Source organism: Oxyura jamaicensis, chromosome 9, assembly GCF_011077185.1.
Source record: "Oxyura jamaicensis isolate SHBP4307 breed ruddy duck chromosome 9, BPBGC_Ojam_1.0, whole genome shotgun sequence".
Lineage (NCBI taxonomy): Eukaryota > Metazoa > Chordata > Aves > Anseriformes > Anatidae > Oxyura > Oxyura jamaicensis.
Window position 1 is genome coordinate 7,994,696 of NC_048901.1, and position 21,023 is coordinate 8,015,718.

Below are 21,023 nucleotides of genomic sequence, written 5' to 3' on the forward strand. Positions count from 1 at the left end.
CCCCCCCCCACCTGACATTCAACTGAACTCTCATTTTTCAGTCAGCTGTCCCGACCCTGTGCTTGGCAGCGGGGTTCAGTTTAAGTGTAACAGTAACGGAAAGCCCCGGGCAGGAGAACTGCTGTGAGACATTACTGAATCTCTGTGAGCAACAGCGCAAAAGCCGGAGGGAGTTTTGGATGTGCTCCCACGCTGTGTCTGTGTCCCAGCCCATGCACCGCAGCAGCTCTGTGCATGCTTTCAGGTGACTCGTTCCTTTTTTTTAACCAGTCCCTTCAGTGCTTCTGAAGGGGATGAAACTGGCTGTGTCCAGCTCTGTCACCGGTTTGTAGAATCGGAATCAATGTCACATAGGAGATGCCAGCGCAAGACGTTAGCACCTGCCTGCGGCTGCTGTAGGGGCGCCACGGGCGGCCTCCTGAGGGCAGGATGTGGTGGTGCGTGGCACGAGCGGCCGGCCTCACACCAGTGCCCCCACCGCTTGGAAAGCACGGGGCTGGTGGCGTCCAGACTTGGCACCGGAGAAATCTGTCAGGTCCATAGGGCAGAACACATCTTGTGCTGAGGAGGTGAAGTTGCACATATTTGAAAGCTCGGTGGGTGTGGTGAAGTTGCCAGGTTTTTACAGAGAGGTCAAGGCAAGCCAAGCAAGGCCTGCTCCACCGTTATGGGTATGGTCTACCTTTGTGTGGGGTGGGGCTGGCTGCTTTCCAGGTGGTGGTGGAGGAATCAGTGTCTTGTCAGCAAGTGCTCACATCCCCCTCGTCTCTTGAAGGTTGCCGAGTTCATCAGAAACATCAGGAGATAGCAGATTGCTCCTGCTTCCTCAGTGCTTAATACATCCCTTAGTCCTTCTGTGTTGGAGAGCTTGGCCAGGTGCTTATGGATTTAGAGGACAGTTCTACTAAGGCAGCCAAAAAGCTCCAGGTAGGGAGAAGTAAAAACAAACAAGAAAACAAACAAACAAACAAACAAAAAACACCAAAATGCAACCACAAAAAGGTGAGCAAACAGAACACCACAATCCAGCATTCTGTCCACGGAGCTTGAGTGGGTTTCTCCATCGTGCACGTGGTGTCTGTGCCAGGTATCGCAGCCCCACCACAACCAAATCCATGACTGCCCGTTACTGCACCTGGATAGCCCCTGCTCAAGTAGTGAACAGGTTTTGTTCCTATTTTGAAAGGACAGTATCTTTCTTGATACTGAGACCTGCTTTCCCTCCTGTTTGCCCTCATTAACCAGCTGCTCCCAGGCAGTCATTAGAAGCGGCAGGGGTCCTAACCAGATCTGCTGTGGTGGTGCAGACCATTCCTGGGCTCCTTGCTCAGCATCATCCTGCAGCAGCACAACCCAGCTGTCTCTTCCACCGCCCTCCAAGGCTTCCTCCCTCTCCAGCCCCCAGGGAGCACCTGAGGACTTGCTGCTGCATGGAGGCTTTGATGTGAGGTTTCTGTGGTTAGGAAGTTTGGCCATCGTTGACCAAATGTTGACGGAATGCCTTTCTGTGTGAGTGGCTGCTAGAGGAAGGGGTGTTACTTGGAGCAAGATGGGTGAGCAGAATCTGCTCGGAAATGCTTTTTTTGTAGGCAGCTTTGTGTGTCCTCCACCCATTTAGTTAGTGGTTACTGGAGAAGTTTTTTTTTTTTTTTTTTTTTTTTTTTCTTGCTGCATCTAAAATAGCTGTTTGGTTTGTGCAGTGCTTTCACCTCATGTTGGTAGGACGGAAGGTGCAGAAAAAGACATGCTAGCAATTAGGAAATCTTTCAAATCACTGCTCCCTCTGTGCACAAATCCTATACAGGGTGTGTGGAAATCTTAAAGGTGTGTTTAGTTTTTGTTTGTCCATCAAATTAAAGAGGTATTCTGTGCATATGTCACCCATCAGCACACAGCTCCAGCCAAGGCAAAGACTGAGCCCTGCTGCACCAAGCTCTGCGGTGTGAAATCACTGCCAGGGCCATGCTGCACCTTGGGCTGGGACAGGAGAAGATACCCATCTGTGCATGCACAGAGCTGTTTGTTGCTGCTTTGATCTTTGTAAAGAAAACGTGGCGGTAGAAGAGGTAAGAAAGCAGCCTCCTTAAAAGGTCTATTTTGTGATCAGAACCTCTTATAAACCCCCACCCTGCTGTGCTGTGAGCAAAGGCTGGACCTTCCTCACAGATTTTCGTGGTGACAGCAGATTTCCCCATTTCTGCCTGAATGAGAAGCCTGCATCACCCCCAAGAAGCTGCCAGGGCTTTCATCCCATCCCGCATGGGCTTTGCTGGGCTGCAGTGCAGCCACTGCTCAGGTGAACAGATAGCTCTGCTCAGCGGTTGTCTGCAAAAGGGCCTCCCTTTGAGGGGTTTCCTCCTTTTGGCATGTGCCTTGAGCAGGAGACGTGGAGGCTGTGCTGGGTGTGGGGCTGTGAATCTGCTGTGGTGGCAGCAGGGCTCAGCCCAGTGCCCACAGGCAGCTGGGAGCCTGGCCCATGTTCAGGAGCTGTGGGTGGAGGTGTGCACCTGGTTTCTACAGCCTATCTCAGGACATCTGTGTGCTGTCTGAGCATCGTTACGGGGGCGTTGGTTAGCCATTTTACCTACTCTGCTCTTTGCAGGTATATGTGTTATGGGGTGGCCTGCAGTGCACTGCCTCTGAAGATCCCAGTCTGTAGCAGCTCATACTCCTTGCCCTTTGCTTGGACAGCAGAGGCAATGAGCTCCCTCCTTGGGGACCAAGCAGATCCCATAACCACTAGATCCCCACTGTTTCCATTTAATTCATTAAGCGATGGTGCTCTGTGCCAGTAACAAAATTTTTTATTTACATTGGATACTTTGGAAAAATGTGTTGCTACTTTCTTTAGACAACTATTTGCATTATAATGTTGAACAGACTCTGTTTACAGTGTCCTCGTTCCCACCCAGCCACCCCAGCTCTTTGGATAGAAGTTTTAATGTCGTTTGACTCAAATGCATTCAATGTGAAGCTTTTCTCCCAGTACAAGTAATTGCAGTTTTTCTGACCTCTTCTTGTAATTGATGACAGTTTTGTAGCTGTTTTATAGTCTGAATTGTGCCGTAAACTTGACCAAAGCAGGCTAAATGTGCCTCTGCTACTGTGATTTTGCATTTATTGCTAAGAAAAGACATCTGTTACATAAACACATCCATCTTTTTCTGCAGTTGTTTCACTTTGAGTTAGGTTTTTTTTTTTGATACTTGAAAAAATCTGTTTCTTTGTCACAACTGCATAAAAGCCGGACATAGGCAGGGGGATGGACAGAAGAAACTTTTACCATTGTCTGTACTTGTTCGGGGTTTTGGGGGGAAATTTGATTTTTTGCAGTAGAAGTGAACCATTTTACTCAAATTTGCATATGACAGAGAATTGTAGTGGCAATCTAGATTGTTGCATCATGATATGGGCTGCTGTGGTTGTCTGAATCAGGGCTGATTTTCATTTATCTGAATCCTTCCCATTAGCAGGAAGTTCCTCCATCACACATAAAAAGAATAGTTTCAACACTTTCAGTGTTAATATTGATCCTTTTATTGAGTCCCAGTTGCATATGGAGATGCCAAAAATGTGTGCCGCGTACATTTTATTCTAATGTGTGGGAAGCTGAATTTTAGCATCTTCGATGGATTCAGATTTGGACCTCACTAGCTTGGGAGATGCTTCCTTAAATTCCTTGTTTACAAAGTAGTAACAAATAGCATCGAGGCAGCAGTTTGTGTTTGCAAGGACCGAGGCAAGGTGAACAAAGTTGTTAACCCTCTGTATCGCAGGGCAGCTGGAGCTGATGGAGTCCATTATAAAGCGAAGGAGATGTCCAAGGTAAAGAGGCAAAAAGCATATGATGAACACTGCCATGTTTGCAGTGACAATGTAGACAGCCTTCCTGATGAGCTTTTTCTCGTGACAGTTTTCATTCTTCTTTTTCAAGAGTTCTGCAATGACTTGTATGGAGCAATAAATCACAATGATCAGTGGTATGAAAAACCCTCCAATAATAACACATAGACTGATTACTGAGGGCTTAACAGAGGTTTTTTCGAAACAAAGTTCATCTTGATCTCGATTCTCTATCATTTTAGTAAGGAAAATCACACAGATGATGACTATCCAAAGAAATCCAGATGCAAAAGATGCCTGCAGTGGTGACCTCAGCGCTTTGGCTTTCAAAGGGTACTTGATGGCAAGGTACCGGTCGGCTGCCACGACAGTGATGATACTGATGCTCATTAAGCGGTTTATGAAATAGCCACTTTCCAGAACCAGACACCATCTACCTACCTTCATCTGTTGGAAATTGGATAATGTTTTAAAAGGCAAAGTGAAGAGCAGCAAGCAGTCGGCCACAGCCAAGTTGACCATGTATACTTTGGTTTCTGTCCACTTGTTGAGCTTGCAGCAGAACACCCAGAGCGCCAACACGTTCAGAAAAATGCCCAAAATAAAAACTGGAATGTAAACACACAGCTGGACAAGCGGAAAGTTTTCATAGGCTGTGATACTGCAGCTGTTCTGGTTCATTCTGGTGGTATTAAGAGGAACAGTTCCTGGAAAAGCGGATTAAATCTTTTAGATGCTAGACTCCTGACTAACTTGGTGATTAATTTGGGTAGTATTTCATGAGCCTCAGAACTTTACCACAGTGAAAACTAGACTGTGGAGATGCTGCTGCAGAGCAGAACTGTCTGCAGGGTATGTGGTGGGATAAAGAAGGAGAGGGACCTCAGCCACAGAGGAGAGAAAAGCAGGCTCTGCATCCTGTGCAGGGCAAACTGCTTGCAGAGAGCAACACTGGAAAATGCTTGTGCCTGTTTTTGTCAAACTCAGAACAGCCAGAAAAGGGGGATCCTGCAGCTGGGAGTTCTGTGGGCTGTTACAGCCTGTTTTTAATGAGAAGGGTATGCTTAAATCCAGGTCTCATCCCTCCCCTTATCGTGGTGCTCATGAGAAGCCAGCTGGCATCCTCACCACTCAAAACGCTCTGGGAGAGATGCTGCAAAGGGACAACTGTCCTCTCCTTCAGTCCTGAGCTGTCATCATTTATCAGTGGTAAGAGCAATTATTAGTATATTTCTTATTACTTCAGTTGCCACTGCATCCTTTATTCGGTGGCAATATTTAGTAGTCTGCATGAAGAAGCAGAGTACCATGAGCTGCATGCTGCCTTTTAAGGACTGTGCAAATCGGTCTTAATCTCAGAAGTATTAGAGCAATCTGTCAAATTCCACGGGAAAAACAACAACAAAAAAAGACACAGCAAGAGTTGTGATCAGCAGCCATGTGAAATAAAGTAGTGAGCTGTACCTATCTGGTCTGCTGGGTGTTTTCTTCACCCAGCGTGTAAGGGCTGTTTGACCCACCTGCTGTGGAGGAGTTAATGCAGGAGTATATTCTAGGTGTGACCCTTCACGGTCAGAAAAACCATGGGAGTTCTGTGATGTCTGTGGAGTTTCCTGCGAGGGAAACCTGGCTCCATGTGTGCAGATTCTTGGGGCTCAAATATTTCCAGGGCAGTGCTGCAGCATCTACAAGAGCTGCATCTCTTGACCAGCTTTGAAAATCAATTGTGCTGCCGAGCGGTATTGCTGTGAGACCTCCTCTTCAGAGGTGAGGGAATGGGCTACAGCTGATACCTGCAGCAGCCCTGGGTTCTGGATGCAAGGAATGAGTTTTGAGCGAAGGCTAAGACTGCCCTTAAGCATCCAAAGCACGTCTGCTGTGGCCAATATCAAAAGGAGCCTTTGCAAATACACAGTCTCCAGCCCTCTTTCAGTTTCTCTGCCACCATTTAGGTGTCCCACAGTGGATAGGGATAGGCAATGCCTTTTGCAGCGCTTGAATAACCGTATCAGCAAATAGCCAGGAGGAATTACCTGCTTGCTCGCTGTCCTCGGAGAGGCTGACTGCTCCTCCTGACCCGTTGCGGGGTGGCCTGCAGGTGCGATGAGCCCTTGCAGTGGTGCTCCTGGCATGGGACCAGCAAGGTGCTCTGCGATGACCATTCGCTGGTGGCTGTGGCAGCAGCAAGGCTGGTGGAGGAAGCACCCCCGCCCCTCTTCAATGCATTTCCCCAGGGCTGAGCTTCCTCTGTTGCCACTGCCATGGCTTGTACCACCCCCTGTTGATTGAGGAGCCTGTCTGCCATGTGGCCCCACAGCAGTTCTTCTGGTGGTGGAGTGGCTTTGGGTTCTTCTTGGGTTCGTTCAGTGCCCGATCCCTCACTGGGCAATGCCCATCAGCCTTCCTCACCCACTTGGAGGGGAAATGTCCTGGAGGGTCCTTGAGGTCCTCTCCCTGCCATTGGGACTGCCACATGCCATCGCTGTGCTGAGCCCCAGGACAGAGCAGCCTCGGCTGGCCCCTGGTCCCATTCGCAGAGCTGTTGGAGAGGTGAGGGCTGTGGTCTGCAGACAGTTTTTCATAACTCGGTTTCAGTCTGAATCACGGTAAGTCTCGTCTCCCATAGTCCTCCTCAGCCAGCAATTCTGAGAGAACGTGGCACCGTGACCTTGTGACCTGCCGAATCTGTGTCTGCCCTGGGGTGCAGGTGCCTGCTGGCCAGGGGCTCCTCAATGGCCATCCTATTGCAACTCCATCTGCAAGAAAAGCTCACCTGAGCTCTTGTTCAGCAAGTTCTAAGGTCCTGCTCTTGGTACCAGCTGTCTTGGGCAAACGCTTCCAGCTTTCTGGTTCTAAGATCTTAGGATCTGCTTCCAGGTCTAAGAGCAGCTTCTGGGGGTATTTGTGCACTGTCAGTCTGCACATTACAACCCAGCCTTTGAGATTAATTCCTTACCGATGTACAGGCAGCGCAGAGCTTGGCTAAATACCTCTCCTAAGGTTTCCAGGTTTCTCTTGCCTTTCTTGTGGCTGCCCCTTGGAGAATGCTTATAGGTAGTTGCTGACCTATTAGTACACCCAGCTCTTTGATCCCTAACCACCATCATTTCCATGTCATGACCCTTGTTAGTACTGTCGTTTTCAAAGTGATCCAGTTCCCGAGTTTTGATAGTTTCAGCAATGTACAGAAACCACTTATTTTTTTGGACAGTGTTCGAGGATGATGCACACTCCTATGGTCTACGGCAAAGCCATCGCTACCAGTATTTAACCACAAGCAGTCAAAATCAACCCTGGAGGTCGCTCAGTTCATAGTGTCGCTCCAGCACCACGCTTCCATTCACAGCTCAGTGCTGCAGTCACCCTACACCAGGCGAGGGCAGCTACTTCCATCGTCAGCCCCGAGAGGCTTCAAGGCAGGGACCGTGTCAGCAGGCACAAAGCAGGTGGCCGTGATGCGCCGGTTCACCAGGATATGGCAGAGCGACTCAACATCAGCCACTGGTAGGCAAAGCTACAATGAAGTGTGATCTGCAGAGACCTCGCATGTCTCCTGGTGGTTCCTGAACACCACCGGGGCAGGATCCTTGCAGTTTTTTGCCCCGTGCCCTGGCCACCCATCAGCTGCTCCATGGCACACATGGCTGCTCACAGAGCCCTTCCTCCATCCCCCTGCAGGTGTTACCACTTCTGCCACAACCCAATGTGCTCGCCTGGCATTTTCTACTGCCTCCACAGCTCTCAGCCTGCCTCAGCCCCGCGAGCTGTCACTACGTGGCACAGCACCGATGACGCTCGTGCTGTTTTCTCACTTCCTCGCTGGCAGCTCTCCAGCAGGGAGTTCTGGGGGCTTAGGGCATCGCTGAGTAGCAGTGCCAGGACGAAATGCATTGCAGCTCGCATGGTGCTCCCCAGGGATGTTTACTGACACCAGCCTACCAGGGCTTGGCTGGAAAAGGGGGTTCCTTACTGAAAGAAGCTAATGGGTCAAAACACTCCTCTAAGGTGAAGCACTAGTCACTTTTGCCATTTTGTTGTTATTCACATGTGAAACTGCAGTTTTCAGGTCTGAGCACAGCAGAGCTGCTACTGGCTAGATCCTTCCTAGCCTGCCCCCTCATAAAGAAGGGGCTTTGTTTGCTAGTCCCTGCACTCAGACCCTATTTTGGCTGACTTATTCGAAAGCCTTGTTTCTGCTGTGAGATTTCATGTGCCAACTTCTTCAAAATTCTGGGCTTTTTGGGTTCCTTGTCTTTACAGAAAGCTGTGATAAAGTAGCCAGGTAGATTTTAGGTCATCCCTGGACAGCTTTCTTGTATTTATTAGCAGCAGTACTAGGTGATTTCACTTCTTTTCTTGCAATTTGTGTGTGTAAGAAGCCTTTTATATTTAAGGTGAGAATGCCTGCAGTTTCAATATCCATCAGCCTGATTTTTGCTAAGAGCTATTTGATCTTTTCACTTCTTGACCTCTAAGACTTATTTCTGTACTGCACAATCATTCTTCTGTCCCTTGTAAGCTCTGCCTGATGTCCTGCTTGAAGCCAAACAAAGCCCTTCCCATGGGGCTGTCCATGTCTATCAGCGAGCCTGGGAAAGCCCCCCAGGACAGCCCAGGTTGGAGGGGCTCTTGCCTCCCTCCCTGGCAAGGGAAGGTCTTGGTGTCCTCTGCTGGCACGTGGTGGTGGGACAGGGCCTCAGGAGAGGTGAGGGAGGTACTGGTGCCCCCTCCTCATGGGCAGAGAGACACAGGGCACTGCCACACCCTGCCACGCAGAGCCTCATCTGGTGTGTTTTCTTCCCTCACTTTCTCACAGGAAGACGCGGTGTTGCGACAGCAGATCTTGACCAAGATGAAACTATGGGTTTGGGAGAAGAGCACATGGGTCCTATTTTTAGCATGGAAAGCCTGCGAAATAGCAGCGTTAGGTTAACAGCATCGGCCCCACGGTGTGACTGACCCTGGCGGTTGAGCCTGTTTCCCCTTTCCCCTTCCTTAGAGCCACACAGGAACTGAGCCGCGGCAGATAGTGCGCTCACGGGGGGCTCTGTGCTGTGGCCTCTCCTGCAGCATCAGCACCCACGGGCTCAGCCTGTGCATCTCTGTGCAGATGCTGCAGGGAAGGCACGGCAAAGCCGGTGCTTGCCTACTGACTTGGTGCTTGCAGGTGTCCCTCGGAGGCTGCCAGGCAAAGCTTGCATTTGAAGGTTTAATTGTAAGCAGAAGGCAGTAGCTTTTGGCCTGAACAGTGTATGTACCTCAGTTCATGCACCTGCGGAAGACACAAGAATTTACAGAATCACAGAAGTTAGGGAGTGGAAGGGACTGTGACTGATCATCTAGTCCGATCCCCCTGCTGGAGCAGGAACACCTGGATCAGGTCACACAGGAATGCTTCCAGGTGGGTTTTGAATGTCTCCAGAGAAGGAGACTCCACAGCCCCCCGGGCAACCTGTTGCAGTGCTCTGTCACCCTCACTGTGAAGAAGTTTCATCTCACATTTAAGTGGAACCTCCTGTGTGCCAGCCTGTACCCACTGCCCCTTGTCCTATCATTGGATGTCACTGAGAAGAGCCTGGCTCCGTCCTCCTGACACCCACCCTTTACACAATTATTAACATTTATAAGGTCAGCCCTCGGTCTCCTCTTCTCCAAGCTAAAGAGACCACCAGCTCCCTCAGCCTTTCTTCCTTCAGCCAGTTCTCAGTCCACCTCACTACCCAATCAACCAGACCACACTTCCTCAGTTTAGCTGCAAGGATGCTGTGGGAGACAGTATCAAATGCTTTACTGAAATCAAAATAGGCCACATCCACTGCCTTTCCATCATCTATCCACCTGGTTGTCTTCATAAAAGGTTATCAGGTTGGTCAAGCATGACTTCCCCTTGGTGAAGCCATGCTGACTGTCCCTATTGACCCTTTTATCCTTGATATGCCTACAGACAACGCCAAGGGTAAGTTTTTCCATCACCTTTCCAGGCATGGAGGTGAGGCTGACCGGTCTGTAGTTACCTGGGTCCTCCTTCTTGCCCTTTTTGAAGACTGGAGTGATATTTGCTAGGGCCCCTTTACCTTCAAATACCTTCAAATGAAGCTTTGTGGGTGCTTTAACTTGCAAAACCACAGGATCCTGCCTGCCTGAGTGGGACTCAGGTGCAGTGTGCAGGTGTCAGAGTTAGTGGCTGTGAATAGGAGGGTCTGGGTGAACTGAGAACCATCAGTTGCGCAGAAAGGAGGTGAGGACAGTCCTGGCTGGACCTGCACACAGTAGGATCAGAGCCAGCCCAGATTTCCCAGCTACATCCACCTCTTCCCTCAGCACTGCCTCCAGCTGGATCCACCAGGCCCTTCACTTCCAACTTTGGCCCCTTTCCTAGGCATTGCGAGGGGTGGTAACCTTTTAGGAATGAGACAGAAATGCAGGAATGCATGCAGACCCCTGTGTTTTTCAAAGAGATTTTAAAATTTGTTTAAAGGCTGTGTGGTCTTGCTGGGTCCAACTCGCTTACAAAAGCAACATATGAAACTATGGTAACAAGTCGAAAATCCACAGCTGAAGTCAGGAGGCCTTTCCCTGTGAGGTCTGATGCAATGGGCTCTTGCTGACTTTAGCGGACATCACTTACAGAGTAAGAGCAGTTTGCACACTTTTTCCACTACTTCTATCTTGTTTTTCTTCTAGCAAAAGAATATTTATTGTTTGTACCAACAAGTACACTGCCTATAAGCCTCGGAGCACTTTAGATTTTACAAAAAGTTCAGCAAAGCACTTGGCACTGGTGAGCTTGGGCCTCGAGAACTATGTTCAGTTCTGGGCCCCTCATGCCAAGAAGGACATTGAGCTCCCGGCACATGTTCAGAGAGGAGCAGCGAAGCTGTTGAAAGGACTAGAAAACAAGACACAGAAGGAGCAACTGGGGGAACTTGGATGGTTTAGACTGGTGAAGAGGAGGCTGAGGGGAGAGCTCATCACGTTCTATAACTACCTGAAAGGAAGTTGTAGTGAGGTGTGTGTCAGGCTCTTTCTCAGGTGACAAGTGATGGGATGCAAGGAAGCAGCCTCAAGTTGCACCAGGAGAGGTTTAGATTGGGTGTAAGGAAAATTTCTTCATGGAAATGGTGGTTAAGCATTAGAACAGGCTGTCCAGGGAGATGCCATCCCTGGAGGTATGTAAGAGACACGTGGATGTGGCACTTATGGATATGGTTTAGTGGTGGACTTGGTAGTGTTACACAGTGGTTGGACTTGATGGTCTTAATGGTCTTTTCTCCTTTCATTACGTAAATGATCCTATGATTCTATGCTCACCTCTAACGAGACAGGACACTCATTAAAGATTTGACCCTGTTGAAATATAGCAGAAAGCCTTCACCAGGGCTTATGGAAGTCATTTAAGTGATGTGAGGTCTTCACAGCTTTATACTTGATACACACATGCTATGTTGTGCTCCTAAGGGTCTGTTATGTGGCCCACAATACTTTGCAGTAATAGCTTTATTTATATCCACAATGATTTTTGTCTTACAAATGTCAAGGTGTTGCTGTAAGCTAATAAAAGTGTTACATGGCAGGAATAGGACAATAGTGTCTTGCCACTACCTGACTCCTGCGTTTTACCGCATGCACAGTGATAGTTGCATCCTGGTCATAGCTGTAGGCATTGGCATTTTATAGCTAGGCAGGAAACAACCACTGCACAGGTAACTTCTTTGATGTGAGTGACACAGGTATATTAGGCTTGACATTGTATTACAGTGGTTTTTCTTTTCTTTTTTTTTTTTTTCCTTTTTCCTCAATGACCAAAAGTTACGGCAGTAAAATTGGTTTTATGCATTGCTGTAAAGGTGCTAAGTTTCTTATGTTTAGCTGCATGATATGTACAAATAAGTGTGTGGCCGAAACAATGGCCTTATCATCTGTTCTCCATACCATGTGGAGCTCTCTCTTGACTAGGAGACCCCTTTTTGCAGGTATACCTATACCCAGGATTGCAAATACTGTAGGTAGCCCCATTCCCGCAAAACTTCAGCAGCAGTGTGGCTCTTGACATCTATAGTGCACTAAACCTTTTTTTATAACATAACTTGCTCAGTGGGTTGCTGTGACTCTTGGCTTTGATTCACCTTAGACCTCTTCAATATACAAGTGGGGAGCAGAGAGGAAAATTCCTGAAATTCCTTGGCTGCAAAGTAATAGCAAAATGCGTCCAAGCAGCAGTTGATATTTGCCAAGCATGAAAAGATCTGAATAGAGACTCTAAGTTTTGAGAGCAGAGAACAAGCTTTAGCAACCTCTGCTATGAACCGCAGGAGCAGTGCGATGTAGATAGGTGAAAAACATAAGGTGAACACACACAAATTCACAGAAACGATGTGGCGCGCTTTCTGGATTAACTTTGTCTCATGAAGGCTGCTGGCCATTTTCTTTTTGAGACATTTGATGACTTTTACTGAACAAAAAATTATAATCACTAGAGGAATAAAATATCCAATGGAAATGGAGACTAATGTTAAATACTTAGGTTCAGTAGAATGTCTCTGAAGGCAAAATTTTTCTGTACTTTTTTGAAATTTTTGCTGGGAGAAGGAATAGATTATCTGTATTATCCAAAGACACCCACAGACAGAAGCTGATTTCCGTGGGGATCGAAGAGTTTTTGCTTTTAGAGGGAATATGATTGCAATGTATCGATCGATTGCAATCAGCATGATGATGTAGATGCTCATAGGCCTGTTCGTAAAATATATCATCTGTACAGCAAAACATAATTCGTCTATGGGATGTTTGTTCTTGGTAAAATATATCATGAAAGGCAGGGCAAAGAGCAGGGAACAGTCTGCGACCATGAGGTTGATCATGTACACCCTGGTCTCAGTCCAGTTCTTGAGTTTGCAGCAGAAGACCCAGAAGGCGACTGTGTTCAGCAGGAACCCAAAGGAGAGGACTGGGATGTAGACGATCAGCTGAAAGAGCAAAATGCCGTTCTGCAGCGTGCTGTTGATATCAGTGCAGTTCTCCATGGCCGGCTGTCCCTGCAAGAGAAGGGTGCAGGTGAGAGACCGAGCTCGGGGACGGGTCCCGCTGCAGTGCCCTCGCTCATGGCCCTGCGGCTCCTTGCCCCCCCTGCACCACACGCGGGGGCTGTTGGCAGGACGAGGTGCCACGCAGGACTCCCCAGGGCCCTGCACACACCACACAGGGGTGTCTGGGGAGGGTGCATGGGCAGACCCTCAGCCACCAAAGCAGTGCTGTTCTCTGCCAGCTGAAAAAATCTGCAGAGGCAAACCCCTCCTGCAACTGCTGCGGGGTGGCAGCCTCCCTCTGGCCTCAGGCCTGGCTTGCCCTCCCTCCAGCCTCCTTTCAGGTTTTGGCAACAGCAGAGTCTCCAAAGCAGGCTGACAATTTCGTAGTCCCTTCTGGAGAACTATTATCTCTCTTGCATTAAGGCAGCTCACAGCAGAGCTGGGCAGCATTCCCCTTTTGCTTTCCAAGACCCTTGCCTTGCTGCCAAAGCCACCCCATGGGCTCAGTGGGTTTTGTCAGGCCCACAGACCCACACAGGACTCGAGCCCCTCCAGCCGAGACATAGCCCTGGTGGCTTTGTTCCTGGGGGTGGCCCCCAGCACCCGCCTGCTCCTCCTGGGGGCCGCAGGGAGGAATGGCCTCCCATGGGCACCGCCAGCCCCGGCAGGTAGCCAGCTGGTCTCAAAAGACAGAAGGGAAAATGAGCCTGTCTGATCTCAGCCTTCAAAATGGGAAGCCAAAATGCTACCAGAGCAAAAGACACGAATCCAAGACTTTAGCCTATCATCGCCTTTAAATACTGCAGGGCAGCTGCTAGCAGCAGGGATGCCATGGAGGATGAATCAGACTCAGTCTGCAGCTTGTAAGAAACATTATACAGTGAGACAGGGAAAGAAAACACACAGATTCCTATCATCTCTTGTAAATACTTTGCCTTAAAAGTCAGCATTTTCTGAGTCTTAGTATCTAAACTGCAGAGCAAGCATATGACTGCATGAACTCAGTGAAATGTTTTTAGTATCTGTGACTGGGAGCCGGATCCAGCAACATCATAAGAAAGCTCAGCACCTGCCTGAGCACCAGAGCTGGCGTGGCATTACAGAAATACCAGGACATTGCAATTTTCAGGGTGGAATTTATGAAGGGACTACCATGCAACCAGTGTCCTGGCTCTCCTGAGCTGCCAACTTCCCGGGTCCTACCACATACCCTACAGCTGTTCCCTGCCAGCCTACTGCGACCACCCTGCAGTGGAAAAGTCACTTTCTGTGTGCACAGAGCTGCTCCAAGTAGCAGCTGAGCCCCTCAACTCCCTCACGAACCTGCTGAGCCTGCGACGATCTCCCAGGTCTCGTGCCTCAGCATGCCTGGAGCAGTGTCCCTATGCTTGCAGAAGGTGCGTGGTGAGCAGCACTGGTACAAGACCACAGGAAGGGATGGAAACCTCCCTGAATAGCACATGTGGGTGCCAAACAGGAAAGCACAACATCTGTGAAAGCAGGAGGAAGCCGAGGCACCTGCGTGCCAATGTATAACCAGGGCAGCCCTGGGTAGCGCTTCATTCAATAGCTGAGGAAACAGAGCACACTGCCACACACCTGTGCAGGAAGAATGAAAAGTTACCTGCTTCTTGTGGGGCTGCCTGCTGGGTTTGGTCCTTGGGAAGGTCGCAGTGGCACAGGATCTGCGGAGGCTGTGGGTGCAGGATGATGCTCTGCGCAGGGCACGGCCACCCAGGAAGCTGCTGACAACAGCTCAGAAGAGCTGAGGCACAGCAATGAACTCTTGTTCCCCCAAAGTGCTTCATTTATTACCTCCTCTCTGGGACAGTCAAATCTCTGGTGCCCTCTGTTGTTCCTCTCGCATCCGCTCAATGCTTCGCCACTGGTTTTGCACCCAGCCTACGCCCTCCCTCCCCCCCCCCAACAAGCAATTAAAATTTAATATTTTCAGTTGTGGGAAAACAAATCCTTTCTAAAATCAAACCCATAATGGTTGCAAATTGCCCTTCTGGCAGCAAAAGCAACCCCTGGGAGCCCAGCATCCCGTGCAGCCTCTAGGGCGGCCGTGGAGCAAGCCCTGGGCAGCACGGGGGGTGGCAGGTTTTTGGTTTTTTTTGGGGGGGGAGGGCACGTTGGTGCTTGTGCAGCCGTGGTGGTGGGCCCAGGGTGAGGGTCCAAGCGTGCTTCTCTTTGGTTTCTCTGCACGATGGGGGGCAGGTGTGACAGGCTGGTCCTTTGCCCACTGATTCTAAATGCTGCTTATTGGTGTCATGGAAAAGCCCCTGCCAGTAATGACAGTCCCCACCAAGACACAGGCAAGAGAGAGGAGAGTGACCTGTAGGTGTGAGGAAGGTGTCATGACCTTTGGAAGCATGTTTAACAGCATCCCTGGGGTATTTTTACAGTCTTTGTGATGACTTCATGGGCCTTTAGCATCTGTTGGTGCTGCAGGGGGGGTCTGACTCTCAAATCCATTCACCTACACCACCTGTGTGCCTGCTCAGGATGCAAGAGGCACAGTGAACAGCCCTCACCTCCAGCCCACCTCCCTCCTGACTGTCAGGTTGGTAGCGATGCATTACAGGGCATCTTCCCCTGAAATGTGGAGTACCTGAGCCAGCACATGTCAGCACCTGGCCCTGGGGCAGCCAAAGCAAGGGCAGCTCCTCCAGTGGCCAGCACAGCCCTGCTTACCCAGGGACAGACTCTGATGCCCCAGGATTTGTCCCATGCAGTTGTGTCACCTGAGCTTGTGGTCCCAAAGGTGACAGCGTGGGTAGGCTGCAGAAACCTGGACACAGCTGTGACCCCCTGCTGCCGCCAGGGACCTGGGGACCAGCATGGTACCACAACACAAACACAGGGAAAAGTGATGCCTGGGTGGTGAGGGTCCAGGCAGGGCTCAAAGGGCCCCTTTCTCCCCTACGGTGGAGAGCAGCAGCCCCCCAGGGACAGCCACTGTAGGGCTGGGGCTCAGGAGGGGAGCCAGCAGGAGAACCCTAGTCTGAGATCTGTGCTCTGTGCCTTTATGGCAGTGGCCGTGGCTTGTTTTCATCCTTAAAGTGTTGCTGCACATCCATCTGACCAGTCAGCTTGAAGGGGATGAGCAGGCAGTGGAGTCTGGGCTGTTTTGTAGGTGCATGCACTTAGGAATACGGTGGTACCACCTGAATGCCCTCACCCCACCAAAGCAATGTGTTAAAAATAAATTGGCCTATTCTAATAATGTAAACAATCGGAAATACACAGTGGGGTAAAGCACTATGTATTATATTGTGCTGGCAATAAGGTTAAGTTGTCTTTAGCTGCAAAATGAAATAAAACAGGGTGACATACTTGGTCACCTGTCTTCCTGTAAGAGTAACAGATAGGTGCTAGAAGGGAGCCATGTTACATGTCACATACTTGCTTTTACACCTCTGTATGAAACAACCGATTTGTTTAATAGACACGTAGAGTAAAAATTACAATTAACTTGGTAATGATAGGCATAACAAAGCTGTCCCTGGAACGAAAGGGCAATGGTTATCCAGTAACACTGAAGCTGTACCTTCTCTTGGCATTGCATTTTTTTTGGTGGTGGTGGTGGTTTGGTTTGTATTCTTCTTCCTTTCCTTTAGCAAGTGTTTGTCTGCAAGGATTGGGTCTGATTTGTTTTGTCAGTGCTGGATTTGGGCAGCAGAATGGCTTCTTGGAATTCTTTGGTCACGAAGTAGTAGCAGATGCTATCCAGGCAGCAGTTGGACGTGGCAATGCACCTCGTCAGGGCAAAGAAGTCCATCATGACCTGGGTCAGGAAACAGCTAGTTCCAACGTACTTCATTATGAACCTGAAAAGTACCGCAATGTAGGCTGGCAGAAAACATATTAGAAACACAATCAGATTTGCATAAATAATGTAAAGAGCTTTCTGGATTAATTTATTTTCCAGTGAATTTGTCTTCAGCTGTTTCTTAAGGTTCCTGATGATTTCTATGGAACAAAAGGTCAAGGTTGCTAATGGAAGAGTGAAAATGAAGAAAATGGAAAGCATGGTCTGAGCAGTGGATATGGTGGCATCCTTCTGAAAACAGAAAGTAGCTTGTCTCTTTTGAAATCTTAAGGTTGTACCGATTATAACAGAGACCCACAGAAGCCCACAGAGAAGGGCAGCTTTTGATGGAGACCTGCAGGTCCTAGCTTTCAGAGGGTACTTTATGGCAATATATCGATCAATGGAGATAAATGAAATGATGTAGGTGCTCACTACCATGTTGATAAAATACATTGCCTCTATAAACTGGCAGAGTTCATCTCGGACTGACTTATTCCAGATAAAATAAGCCATGAAAGGCAAGATGCAGATGACGAAGCAGTCAGCAAAAATTAAATTGATTGCGTACACCCTGGTTTCTGTCCACTTCTTTATTTTGCAGAAGAACACCCACAGGGCAAGGGCATTAAATATTGCTCCAAAAGAGAAAATGAGGATATACAGAGCAAATTCAGTGAGACGAACATGGTGATTCACTTCTACATCTGCTACACTGCAGCTGTTGGACTTATTCATTGTCCTGATGTGTGGATGGCATGTGATGTTCTGAGACCTGAAATGGGGAAAAAATGGTTAAGACTTTTCTCCTACCTCTCAACAGATTCATGACTTCTATAAACAAAGGGTATTTATTTAAATATCTACACTGTTATGAATATGAATTTGAGTCTACACAAATGGCTGTCTCAGACAGCCTGTAACTGGGATGCATCCTTGTGTCAGGCTCTGTTTATGCTTACTCAGCTTATGAGTAAATATCTCAGAATGCACTTCCAATAGGACATGGCAGGCAGCCCCTATTAAATAGTGGACTCTTGAATGGCAGAGGGGAATAGCACTCAGACTAAAATACAGCAGGGGCACGCTGTGACAATGTGAGCACTAATTCTTTAAGCCAGTCTGTGCAGATGAGGCAAAAAGACTGTTAGCTTGGTTTTGAACTAGGCAGGGTCTGCAGCAACCAGTGCAAATGTCTAACATGATCCATGAGCAAAAGCTCTTCTAACAGGTCTACTGGCTTGGGAGGCAAGGGGTAGACTTGGCAAGGAGAGAAAGATTAACATAATTTTAGGCCCATTCATTCCAGGAGAGAGTACAAGTCTACAGATGTAAAGCAGACAGACTTACCCAAAAGAGGGAAATGCTGGTGCAGAACAAGGAGCCACAAATAAGGGCTTTACAGATGGTTCCTTCTCAAGGTAAGCATCCAGTCTGCCTTGTGAAACCTATAAGCAGTAGGTCCAGAGCCTCTGTCACACCAGCTACTAGATGCTTCAAAGAGCATTGGTTGTGTGAAGAGTATGATCTTGGGGGCTGATAAAAATCAGTTTCTATCAGGCTCCATCCTGTGCAGAGTAGCTCTGTGCAATGTGCACATATTCTCTGAATTGGCAATTCTGGGCATGTCACTGAATTTCTGCTTGCATCTCGATGCACATTGGAAAGAATGCAACCTTTTGATTTCAAGTATTTGCCATTCTAATTGGTGAGTGGAGGGCTGAGGAATTTGGTGAAATCCTACAGCTCTCAGAGAGGCAGGGGGACACCGTGATGAAGACACCTAGTTAAGCAGTCATTTTCCTCTGCAAACCACGCAGACCTTGTGGTCAGATGGTGAGGGCACTGCCTCCAAGGTCAGGCTTCTGCTCTGAAGTAACTGATTGACTCACAAATGTCACAGATGCTGGGGGGTTAGACAAGTGTGTTGGACACCAGCAGACATTAATGTGACTCCTGCAGAGAGCTCTCAACTAATTTCTGCATGCTGATGTCTGGGTGTCCCAACAGACCTCGCTGCTTGCAGCCTGCGCCCTGGGAACAAGCTGCTAGCTGTCACCCAAGGAAAACCTCTCTGAACCACATCAAGTAGCAGCAGGGAAATGCCTTCATCTCGGGATAAAGCTGCCACACCACTATGCTCACTACCTGCACAAGCACTAAGTGGCTTTGCTGGTGTGGCTGATGCCCAGGTTGCTTTGCACTGGCCCTGGTGCTGCCACACTGCTGGCAGCAGCCTCTGTGCCGAAGTATGATGCAGGCAAACCGTGCTGGTGTGCTCTGCAGTGTGAAAGGGCTCCAGCTTTGGTGCTCAAGATGTGGCCCAATTGCAGTTCCCAGCATCTGCCATCTGCCCTGCAGCTCAGGGCTTGCAAGTGCTCCCTGCCAGGAGGAACTTGAAGGCTGGTGGGGAGGAGGGAGGAAACAAGCAGAGGGCTTTAAATCAGGCCAGGCAGCACAGATAGGATATGGTGGAGCATTACGTGTCTTCAAGGAGATGCTGTTTGATAAGCTAGCATATCCTGTGGCTGCTGGAAATGCTTGGGGCGGGGGGGGGGGAGGGCAGAGGACAAGAGGAGATGGCTGCAGTAGCAGAGCAACCTACAGTTGTGAGAAAAGGAAAGAGACAGCTGTAAAACAGCATCTCAGTGCTGCTGGAGGACCAGGAGCAGGCTGGGGATGGAAGGACAAAGCCACCGGTACAGTGTAGCCTGTCCTCCATGGTTTGCGAAGAGTTGGTCAGCCCCTGTCCCCCACCATGGGACCTGGTGGCTGCCTGGGGATGAAGGCCAGAGCTGGCCTCATTTTTCTCCAGCTTCTTCCAGACCTCAAACAGGGAGCTTGGAGGAAGAGAAGTGAGTTTGAGGCTGGAGACCCAGTGGGTGTCACAGCAACACTGAAGTGGCCAGCACCCAGTGGGATGCCCACAGAGAAGGAGAAGCACTGGAGCATGCACCCTTGCATGTAAAATCCTCCTCCCTTCTTGCAGGGGGTGCTCAGAAGTAAGTGGGTAGCAGAGGAGCAAAGGGTGAATGTGGTGGATGAAATGAGTAAAAGACAGCACAGGGGCTGAGGGGGTCTGCTGGGGTGGGTGAGGGAAGGGACCTGGGACTGGGCAGAGGCAGAGAAAGAAGGAAAACAGGATGGGAAGGATAGGGTGCAGCTCAGCCTCTGCTACACCTCTGACTTCATGGGAAAAGGGATGATAAACACAACTGTAAACAGAACTGTCCACCTCTGCAGCAACTGCCCTGAATTGGACCAGTTCTCCTGATAAATTGGATGAATAGCTGTCAGCAAAGATTTAATAAATGTGCTACATGGGCATGAGGCTAGACTTGGCCTGGACAGCACTTCAGAAGGGTGCTGATGTAACCTGGGCACTGCAGGGAGGGAAGCATGGCCAGAAGGAGTGAGAGAGAAATTGCCTCGGTGTCAGAAGAGCCCTAGTTGAGGGTCCTGCCCCAGCACTGAGGTGCAGGGATTTTCCTCTCTGTTTCAAATAGCATAAAGAAACCTGGGCACTGCCTGAGCTAACCCTGTTGTTCAGAGCTCTCTCAAACACAATGAGCTGAGGCACAAAATTCTTACAAAACCCATATTCTTTAAGGCTTATCTGTCCGTACATCCCTTGACCTGAAGGGCTGGGCATGTGACTGCCTTCTTCTGAAGCCGTAGAAGAGCACACCAAAAACCATGCTTTGCTCTGCCAGAACAGTCCTGAGGACTCCCACCTGTAGTTGGTATTTAACTCTGGAAGTCATTTGTTTAACTTAGGCTAGTTCTGATGCCTCCTACTCAGGATGGAGAAACTAACAGTCCCTTCCTCCTCACCTCCTCATCCTCTGTGACTTCACCAACTGGTTTTGAAGTGCCCAAACTGGTCCATGAAAAGGATGCTGTGAGGTAAGCCAAACTAAGGAAAACAGCAAGGTAGTCATCGTAAACACAGAACTGCTTCAAAAGACCCTGGAAGGGGATGCAAGGGTTCATTTAGACAGGAAAAAAAAAAAAAAAAAACAAGCAAGCAAGCAAGCAAGCAAACAAACAAACAAAAACTCTTCTGGAATTACTTATCTCCCATGGTGGGAAGACTTTAGTTTCCAGCTGCCAGATGCTGTTGGAAAGTAACACGCTGTGATCTTCCTAAACACCTCAGAGTAAGAAGAGAGAAGTCTCAGCGACAGCAGCCTGCTGAACAGGTCTCCGCACGAGGGAATGCAGTGGTGTGGAGAAATGGGTCCTCCAAAGGGTGCCTCCTCCACCTCCTCCCAGCCACAGCAGGCCCCTGAGCAGCAGTTCATGGAGAGCAAGAGAGGAAGAAGCAAAAAGTGAAGTTA

At 49.0% G+C, this 21,023-nt stretch overlaps 3 protein-coding genes and 1 long non-coding RNA gene across 6 annotated transcripts in view; 1 reads left to right on the forward strand and 3 right to left on the reverse strand.

Moving 5' to 3' along the window:
• Positions 1-2,675: 2,675 nt before the first annotated feature.
• LOC118171198 (G-protein coupled receptor 35-like) lies at positions 2,676-7,786 on the reverse strand. Its single transcript, XM_035334074.1, has 2 exons — positions 5,877-7,786; positions 2,676-4,550 (listed from the first exon to the last, which is right to left on the reverse strand). The coding sequence occupies exon 2, from the start codon at positions 4,522-4,524 to the stop codon at positions 3,595-3,597; it is 930 nt and encodes a 309-aa protein (XP_035189965.1). The 5' UTR covers positions 4,525-4,550; positions 5,877-7,786; the 3' UTR covers positions 2,676-3,594.
• A 3,536-nt stretch (positions 7,787-11,322) lies between these two features.
• On the reverse strand, positions 11,323-14,736 carry LOC118171197 (G-protein coupled receptor 35-like). Its single transcript, XM_035334073.1, has 2 exons — positions 14,494-14,736; positions 11,323-12,878 (listed from the first exon to the last, which is right to left on the reverse strand). The coding sequence occupies exon 2, from the start codon at positions 12,864-12,866 to the stop codon at positions 11,919-11,921; it is 948 nt and encodes a 315-aa protein (XP_035189964.1). The 5' UTR covers positions 12,867-12,878; positions 14,494-14,736; the 3' UTR covers positions 11,323-11,918.
• A 1,558-nt stretch (positions 14,737-16,294) lies between these two features.
• LOC118171196 (G-protein coupled receptor 35-like) overlaps positions 16,295-21,023 on the reverse strand; it is a 49,013-nt gene continuing 44,284 nt past the window's right edge. The window contains exons 1-2 of one of the 3 annotated variants that reach the window (XR_004753099.1): positions 18,034-18,376; positions 17,350-17,458 (exon numbers count right to left, since the gene is read on the reverse strand). Coding sequence is in view for 1 of the 3 variants with exons in the window: in XM_035334072.1 (XP_035189963.1) it covers positions 16,489-17,458 (970 nt within the window). In the remaining 2 variants the exon portion in view is untranslated. Of the gene's footprint in view, positions 17,459-18,033; positions 18,377-21,023 lie in introns of those variants that run through there. The other 2 variants (XM_035334072.1, XR_004753098.1) reach the window with 2 other exon arrangements.
• LOC118171201 lies at positions 16,597-20,947 on the forward strand. The gene is made up of 3 exons (XR_004753100.1): positions 16,597-16,719; positions 17,288-17,530; positions 20,461-20,947. It is a non-coding gene; the product is annotated as an uncharacterized LOC118171201 (long non-coding RNA).

Coding starts and splice junctions, on each gene's coding strand:
- LOC118171198 (XM_035334074.1), bottom strand. CDS start 4,524: ATGAACCAGAACAGCTGCAGTATCACAGCCTATGAAAACTTTCCGCTT.
- LOC118171197 (XM_035334073.1), bottom strand. CDS start 12,866: ATGGAGAACTGCACTGATATCAACAGCACGCTGCAGAACGGCATTTTG.